General features: G+C 58.0%; 1 protein-coding gene across 4 annotated transcripts in view; it reads left to right on the top strand.

Moving 5' to 3' along the window:
* PAX2 (paired box 2) overlaps positions 1–1,661 on the top strand; it is a 76,340-nt gene extending 74,679 nt beyond the window's left edge. For 2 of the 4 annotated variants that reach the window (XM_035020642.1, XM_035020628.1), the window contains 2 exons: positions 962–1,048; positions 1,521–1,597. In XM_035020642.1, the coding sequence (XP_034876533.1) occupies positions 962–1,048; positions 1,521–1,597 (164 nt within the window). Of the gene's footprint in view, positions 1–961; positions 1,049–1,520 lie in introns of all 4 variants that reach the window. The other 2 variants (XM_035020617.1, XM_035020635.1) reach the window with 1 other exon arrangement.
* Positions 1,662–8,624: the final 6,963 nt, after the last annotated feature.

Here is an 8,624-nt window from a genome sequence, read left to right on the forward strand (position 1 = left end):
GTCGTTAAACAGAATCTAGTGCTGATGAGGAAATTACACTTGTTTCATTAGCGATGGGGAAGGAGATAGCTCAGTTCCTCTTGGTCACAGTTGAGCTCAGAAGCTCATTATCCTGCTGCACGCATGCTTTCCCTCCTCGTCAATAAACAGGCTTTCCAGTGGCTGCATCCCCCACCCCCACCCCAGCTCCCTCTCAGAGAGGGGCCCCTTCTCCTCTACTTAACCCGCGGTTAGGGATCACTGTAAACAGTCTGGGGTCATCACACAGGAGAAAGGGCGAGGGGGAAACCCAGAGGCCTGGCCTTTCTCCCGCGGAGGGAGGGAAGCAGCTTCCAACGGCTCCCAGCCCACGGGGCCCTGGGCTAAACGCTCATGGACCGGCGGGCAGTCCACCTGCTTCCCACCGCCTCCTTCTCCTGCTGCGTGGCCCATGTATCGAATCTCTCGAGAGGGAAAGGCGGGAGGGGGTTGTTTCCCAGCAGAGCCCCCACCCCTTGCGTTGGCACCTTGCTGAGATGCCATTCTTAGGACTTTCTGGGACAAAGTGTCCCGAGGGCCTTCCTTTGCCACCTTCCCGTCCCCCCCCCCCCCCCCCGCCCGCTTCCACCCCGTGGGGCTATGGCTCCTAGAACCAGAGTGTCTACTAAAAAGGCCCTGGCCCGCAGAGCAGCGGCGTAGACGCTGGGACCCGGAACAAACCCTTCCCTGGTGGTCCGGAGCGCCACCTCGGGGAGCCCCAAGCCCCCAGGCCCATGTCCGTGCTTCTGCACCCTCCCCACCATGGGCTCTCCCCACGCAGACCCGGTGGATTGCTCTGCCTCCGTCTGCCCTCACGCCCTTGGCGGGCATTGCTCTGCCCGCCGCACCTGCACCTCGGACCCGGGGGAGGCCGCTGGCCGGGCACGTCGGGTCCGCCCCGGCGTTGCGCGTGTCTGATCCCCACTCCACCACCCTCCCGCAGGGAGCGAGTTCTCCGGCAACCCGTACAGCCACCCCCAGTACACGGCCTACAACGAGGCTTGGAGATTCAGCAACCCCGCCTTACTAAGTGAGTACGCCACCTGGCTGGCCGGCGGCTCAGCGCGTCAGCCCGCGGGCCAGCTCGGCCGGGCTGCTTCCGACGCCGGGCCGACTCCCCGCGACCCAACGTTCGGGTGCCGGGCGGGCGGGCTCGTTAGTGCAGCACTGAGGTCCCGGGATCCCTTGAGGACGCCCGCGCCTCCCGCCCCTTCCCTCCTTTTCTCTCCCTCCCCCGGGGCTACAAGGCTCTGCGCCGCCGCCGCCCTCGGTCCCTCTAGAAGGTCCCCCCACTCGGGCGGCGGCGGTCACCGATCGATCGGGTCCCTCTCCCACCGGTGAATGAAGCTCTCCCGGGGGCGACCGGCCCCGTAGCCCAACCAAGGTGTCCCTGCCCCGATCCAGCCAGACCGCAGCCCCGGGAGGTCTTTGCTTTTCTTTCCTTTTTTGTTCTCCTGTTTGTCCTCTCACCCAGCCCATTCTTCTCCTGTGTTAACTTCCAGGTTCCCCTTATTATTATAGTGCCGCCCCCCGGGGCTCCGCCCCTGCCGCTGCTGCCGCTGCCTATGACCGCCACTAGTTACCGCGGGGACCACATCAAGCTTCAGGCCGACAGCTTCGGCCTCCACATCGTCCCCGTCTGACCGCCCACCCCGGAGGGAGGGAGGACCGACGCGACGCGATGCCTCCCGGCCGCCGCCCCAGCCCCAGCCCCATCCCAGGAACCCTGCAGCCCTTCACACCACGCCGTCGAAGGCCGGACAGGACGGGTGGAGCCGCGGGCGGGACCCTCAGGCCCGGGCCCGCCGCCCCCAGCCCCGCCCGCCGCCCCTCCCCGCCTGCCTGGACCGCGCGGCGTCGAGAGGGGGGCGCGCCCCAGCTCGCCCGGGCTTGGCCGGAGCCGGCCCCGGAACGGACCAGCCCCGCCGCCCGACCCTGGCCGGGCCCGCCGCCGCGCGCGGGGGACACGTTTCTGTGACACACAATCAGCACGGACTGCAGCGCGGCCCAGCCCCCGGAGCAGCCCGCCTCGGAAGCTCCGGCGCCGGGAGGCTTCGCTGGCGGGACTGGGCGAAGGAAATTGAGAACAAAACGATTTTCTGCGGAAGGAGGAAGAGCCCCCTGCCGAACCCTCCGGGAAGAGTCCTTACCCTCGCGCTAGCCGGACTGCCCCCACCTTCCGAGTGTGCCCTGCCCCGCGAGGTGGAGTGGAATGGGGGCGTGGGGTCCGGGCTCTTGGGACGGGGGTTGGGGTCGTCAGGTCTTCCCGAAGTTGGGACCCAAGGCACGCAGGCCCCAGCAGCGCGCACCCACCGAGCCCTACTCTTGGCTCTTCCCCACCCCACCCGAACGGCCTGGTTCCCCAGGGTCCAGGCACTCCTACTAGGGACCGGACTCTCAGCCCCACCTTGCCCCTACCTCAGCGTCTCTTCCATCTGCCGACCTCCCATTCTCCCCTCACGCCCGTCCTTTTCCCATCCCACGACGCTCCCCATCTCTCCCGCCTAACTCCTGGCCCCTTCCGAGGCTCTCCAGTGCCTGCCGCAGGACCAGTTTCCGTAGGCCGCGGGCACTGGTCTGGCCGAGCGGCTCCTGGACGTCTCCTCCCCCGACACAGACTCGCGATCTGCCGGTGGTAGGAGCCGGTTCTGAGCTGCGGCGGGGTGGAAGTGGGGGCTGCCCAGTCCACCCCCACCCCCGCCCCCAGCCCCAGCCCCAGCCCCAGCCCCAGCCTCCTCCTCCGGCAGGAACTGAAGAGAACCGCGAAAAGTCTGCATTTATTTAATATGATGGTCTTTGCAAAAAGGAAAAACAAAACAAAACAGAAACTCAACAGGCTGCTGCTTTGTAGAAAGACGGTGTGTGTCGTGTGAAGGCGAACCCCCGTGTATATAAGCCCGCCCCGCCGCCCCGCCCCGCCCCGCCCGGTAGAGTCCCCGCTGCCCGCCCGCCCTGCCTGTAGATACGCCCCTCTGTCTGTGCTGTGAGAGTCGCCGCTCGCTGGGGGGGAGGGGGGGACACAGCTACACGCCCACTAAAGCACAGCACGTCCTGGGGGAGGGGGGCATTTTTTATGTTACAAAAAAAATTACGAAAGAAAAGAAATCTCTATGCAAAACGACGAACATGGTCCTGTGGACTCCTCTCGCCTCTGTTTCGTTGGCTATTTCTCTGTAATTCCGTGTTTTCGCTCTCCTCGTCTCTCTCCTCCGCATCTCTCCCCTCTCTCCATCTCTCTCTGCCCTGCTTCTCGCCCCCTCTGTCTCTGTCTCTCCGTCTCTGCCCCTCCCTCGGCCTCTCCCCCAGCCCCGCCCCGGCCACCTGGCCCACGGCAGGCCAGCCCCGAGGCGGCAGCTCCAGCCCCGGGCTCGCCACCCGCCCCCGGCCGTGCCCCGCGCGCCCTGGGCCGCCGGCGGCCGGGCCGCCCCGCCCCGTAGTTGCTCTCTCGGTAGCGGCGATGCGCCCTGCATGTCTCCTCACCCGTGGATCGTGACGACTCGAAATAACAGAAACAAAGTCAATAAAAGTGAAAATAAATAACTAAATAAATAAATAAATAAAAATCCTTGAACAAATCCGAAAAGGCTTGGAGTCCTCGCCCAGATCTCTCTCCCCTTCGAGCCTTTTTATTTGAAAAGGAAAACGAGAAAAGAGAATAGTTTAAGGGAACTGCCGGCGCCCGGCCAGGCTCCGTGGCCCGAGCGGGGCGGCGAGGGCGCTGAGGTTCAAACTGCGAGGCCCGGTCCGTCCAGTCCCTGTGGAGCTGGCCCGGCAGGGGCCCCAGCCCCAGGACCCAGCCGAACCCTCGAGAGATCCCCTGACAGCTCTGGTCTGCTTAGCCACTTCCAGCGCGTCGGTTCGTTTTCTTTTCTTTTTCTTTCTTTCTTTTCTTTTCCTTTTTTTTTTTTTTGTGCACATGAGAAATAAAATAATAATAAATAATAATAATAAATAAATAAATAATAATAATAATAATAAAATTTTGTATGTCACTCCCCTTGGCTCCAGGTTTGTCTCTCCCTGTCTCTGGGATAGGCCTCCCCTCACACTGTCGATCCCAAATAACCCCCCCAGTGACCCTCCCAACGGCACTCCCACTGCGACCGACGTCCCACCCTCTCGCCGAGACCCTCTCGGTGGCGGCCCAACGCAGGCGGACGCGCAGACGGCTGCGCCCTTCGCTCGTGCCCGCACCGCCCTCCCCGCCCTTGGGGCAAGGAGTTTCGCTTTCCAAAACTTAACAGAAACGTCGAGTTACGCGTCTGTACCAGGCCGGTTCGGTCGCCCTGCCTCTCCACCAGCCCCAGATGTAGGGTTCAGGCTCTCAGAACGCGACGTCGGACGCGCTCTCCCCACGGGTGGGGGTGTCCGCCGCGCAGCCGCAACTTTATCCCCCGAGTCCGCACAGAGACTGCGGATGCCGCACGCGCCCGCCACGAGTTTCCTCGCCGATCATTTCCTTCAGGGCCGGACCGTGCCGGGCCCTGCGGAGACCCAGGGACAACCTGCCGCTCACGGGACCTCGCGCGCCCTTGGGTCCGTCCCGGGGAGGGCGCGCGGGCGCTTATGTCTGTGTCGGTAGGTGGCTTCTGTTTCTGTTTGCGTGGGTCTGTCCCTGGGAGGGTCTGGCGGTGCGGAAGTAGGAAAACGGTTTTGTTTTTTCAGACACTCTTACTGTTCTTGTCCCCCGGTGTCCAGGGAACGATCTTGTGTCTCTGTACCTGTGTCTGTTCCTGCGTTGGGGAGGGATGGAGTGATTGTCCAGGATTATCCAGGCTGCGTCCGAGATATTTGGAAGGGGTCCGCCCCTCTATCTCTTTAGCAGCCTCCCAACTCCAGCTCTCCCACAAAGGCCACAGTGTCCACCTGGTGGTCTCTGCTCTTGGAGACTTTCTCTGCCCTGGGGAAACCTGTCCCTTAGCCCCCATCTCTGCCTCTTCCCACTTGAAAGGCTGTTGACACTCTGAGCTGCCAAGGATGGCAAACAAGGCCTGGAGGCTAAGGAGTGACCTTCTCCCTCGGTTCGTGTCTCCCAGACACCTCCTTCCCACCAGGATCCCAAAGACCTTTCTTTCCCCAAGCCCATTTGCTCAGCTTCACCCTCATCATGGGCCTTCAGGAGGATATGAAGGGTCCCCAACAAATCAGCAAGCCCCTAATCAAGTCCATTCCCTCTCTTCTCCCTCTCCACCTAGGTCTCCTCCCTATTCCCCATCTCATCAAATGACAGTCCCATTGTCCACCCTGCTCTGTGCTGCTCCTTTTGATCACGAGTCTCCTAGAAGGGTGGTCTTCAAACTTCTTTGATCATACACACTATCAGTAAAAAGAATTCTGAATGTGTGCTCCCAGTATAGGTATATTTACTTATGTACCAATTCCATAAATATACTACTGGACTAACATGAATTTTATAGGACAAAAAATAGAAAAAGGATACGATTGGAATACATAGAAAGAGAAGTTCTAATGTTCTTATCTCATGCCTAAATGGATAATTTTGCACTCCCTGGAAAATATACACCCCACTTCAGAGACCTTGCTTAGGATCCATCAAAACCCAACATGGCCGAACTCCTGGCTATTGCCTGATACCCAGTCGCGAGTTCCTGGAAGTTGTCAGGACCCTGGGTTGGCCCAGCCAATACTGCCCCTCATCATATGTAGCAGGCTACCTGGCCCCCAGTGCCTGGCTTTGCCTCCGGGTGCCCCAGACTGGGAACCCTGTCCTGCCCAACCCATTAAATTGGAAGCCAGGGCCTTCCGTGGGCCCCACCAGAACTCCTTATGTTCTGTTCTATTTCTGGTCACCTTCAGACGCAGCAAGGATCCCACTGTCTACAGTGACCACTTTTGCCCAGAAGTTTTCATGCTGTGTTGTGCCCCTCTTGAGGTACTGATTTCTGCTTGGAAATCTGAGGGGCCCCCCAAGCATGTTCTGTACTCTTTGGCCAGTTTTCTGTTCTAACTGCAGCCCCATTTACCCACCTCAAACACAAATGGGGCCCGCTTCAGTATTCCCCAGAACTCACCTAATTCTGACTCTGCAGGTCCTGTCCCCGCCCCACCCCCACAGAGTTCCCAGCTGAGGTACACCAAGTATGACAATTAGAAACAGATGAAGGAAGGTGTCCTGGGTTGAAGGAACAGCAGGAGCCAAGACATGGAGGCATGGAAATATACCAGATAAAATGTGGCTGGAGTATCAGGTGCCTGGGGAGAGTCAGAGCGGGTAGAGGGAGATGGCAGGAGATGAAGCGTCAAAGTAGTTGAGAGTCAGGACACTGGACTGGAAATGTCAAAATGATATCCATCACTTAACACGGCTCCTTTAGGCAAGCTGCCCCACTCCCAGCCCCTCCTGCCCGTGTAGACACCGTATCTGTACTCTGCTACTGGAACTGGACTCTAGCACAAATCCAAGCCGAGCCAATCAGGACAGGACACAGGACGCAGGAGAGAATGAGGACAATCCCCGAGGGAGCAAAGCCCAGTGGAGGCCCCGAGGGGATTCCCCAGCCTTTGTCACCTCAGGAAAGGACAGCTCCAGTCTACCGCTCACTCAGGCCAGAAGTTCAAATCTGCCCTCACGCCCTTGTCTTTCCCATCTCACATCTGAGCCCCCAGCACAACCAGACAGCTCTACCTTTAAAAGAGGCACAGAATTGGACCACTTCTGACTACCTGCCCTGTACTGTCCTAGTCCAAGCCACCACGATCCTTTAGCTGGGCTTGCAAAAGAACGTTCTAATTGGTCTTTCTGCTTCCATCTTTGCCCCACCCACCCCAGCCCATTCTCCCCCTAGCAGCCAGAGTGATGCTCAACATGTAGAGCAGATCATGTCCCTCCTCTGCTCGGAGCCCTCCAGTGGCTCCCCTTCTCCCGCAGAGTTCAAGTCAGGACCCTAAAACTGACCTACAAAGCCCTGCGTGTTCTGGCTGTCTCCCCCTCGCCCCCACCCCCACCCTACCCCCACCGCTGCTGGTAACTCACCTCCCATGACCCCCTTCAGCTCACCAAGCTTGGAGCTCGCTGGCCTCTGCATAAGCGCTTCAGTTACTCCAAGCATGAGCCTTCTCAAGACATTTGCGCTCGACGTGCCTCCCCGACCCCAGACAGCCCCCCACTTCTTTAAGGGCTCTGCTCCAAATTCCCTTATCAACAGGGCCTTCCCTGACCAGTTTAAATAAACTAGTGCACACACACCCTCACTCTGTTCCCTTCCCCAGCTTCTCCATACTCTACTACGCCTGACAGGTTGTGTTTTATTGGTTTCTGTCTTGTCCTCTCCCATTAGAATGGGAGCTCCACGAGGACAGATTTTTGTCTGATCTGTTTGCTGCTCTATCACCATGACTGGACAGCGTTTGGCACACAGGTGTTCAACAAACGATGATGGACAAATAAACGAATGGAGTGATGGGAACAGGAAATCAGGAGTAAGCAGGAGGCTGACTCAGGGGAGAGAAACAGAGAGTGAGAGATGGTAGGAACCCTCAATCACCTGGAGGAGGAGGATGACCTGCAGAGAGCAGCCGAGTGGCTAACAGAGGAGATGAGAAAGGACAGATGCTGCTCCTACTTTTCTAGAAGCCCAGGGGTTTGATGTGATCACTGAACTCCTTAAACAACTCCCCCTATTACCTAGGGTGACTTTTCTTTACCACAGAAGCACCCACCATTGTCCCCATGGGGGCATCAAGGGTGCACCCCTTCATCCACTGGGAAACGGTCCCTCTACCTTCTTGTGTAGCTCTTGTGGAGCTGTCCATCAGAGCGCCCCATCAGCTCTTGACCACAGAGATGGGCCTGAGACCCACATCTGCCCAAAGGGGACCTCACATCCCTATCCAAAGCACATAGTCCTCAGGTTAGGAGCAGAGTCCTCTCAGAAGGCTCATTACTGGGGACTGGAAGAGAGAGTTTCTCTTCTTTTGGACTGTCAGCTAAAAGGATTAAGGGCTTTGGACCCCTAAGGACGGCCCCCTAGCACATGGAGAGAGCAGACCCACTCGGAGTCAGGCAAGAACACACAGAGCTGAGAGAGGTAGAGAGAAAAAAAGCTCTGGTGGTATCGTCCAAGCCTCTGGAGCCAGCTAGGCCAGAAACAAGACCACTTTGGGACTTCCAGAGTCATAAGCCAGTATATTCTCCTTATTTCACCTAAGCAGAAGTGTTGAATGTCTGTCCACTGTAGTCTAAAAGGGTCTGACTTAAATAGTTCTGGAGTGCAAATGCCCTGTGAAGTACTTTGGATTTTTTTTCTATAGTCCATGAGAGCTGCAGAAAGTTTTTGAGCAAGAGAGAGTGGTTTAATAGGCCTGCATTTTTGGAAGAGCTCTCTGTCCATATGTGAGGAGTGGGATATGAGAAGAGACATTTTGGAAGAGCTCTCTGTCCATATGTGAGGAGTGGGATATGAGAAGAGACAGTGGGTACAGAGAGACCTGTACGAACTTACTTTGGTGGCCCAGGCAAGAGATGGTGGTGGTCCGTCTACACTCAGGATTCACTCAGGAAGGACACTGGCATGGAAAATGGTATGGTTATATTTTTAAATAAAAAAGAAAAGTACCAAACAGTAGATATATCATATAAGAAAGAG

The sequence above is a fragment of the Mirounga leonina genome, unplaced genomic scaffold, assembly GCF_011800145.1.
Source record: "Mirounga leonina isolate KUSES-001 unplaced genomic scaffold, KU_Mleo_1.0 Mir_114, whole genome shotgun sequence".
In the NCBI taxonomy this organism is placed as follows: domain Eukaryota; kingdom Metazoa; phylum Chordata; class Mammalia; order Carnivora; family Phocidae; genus Mirounga; species Mirounga leonina.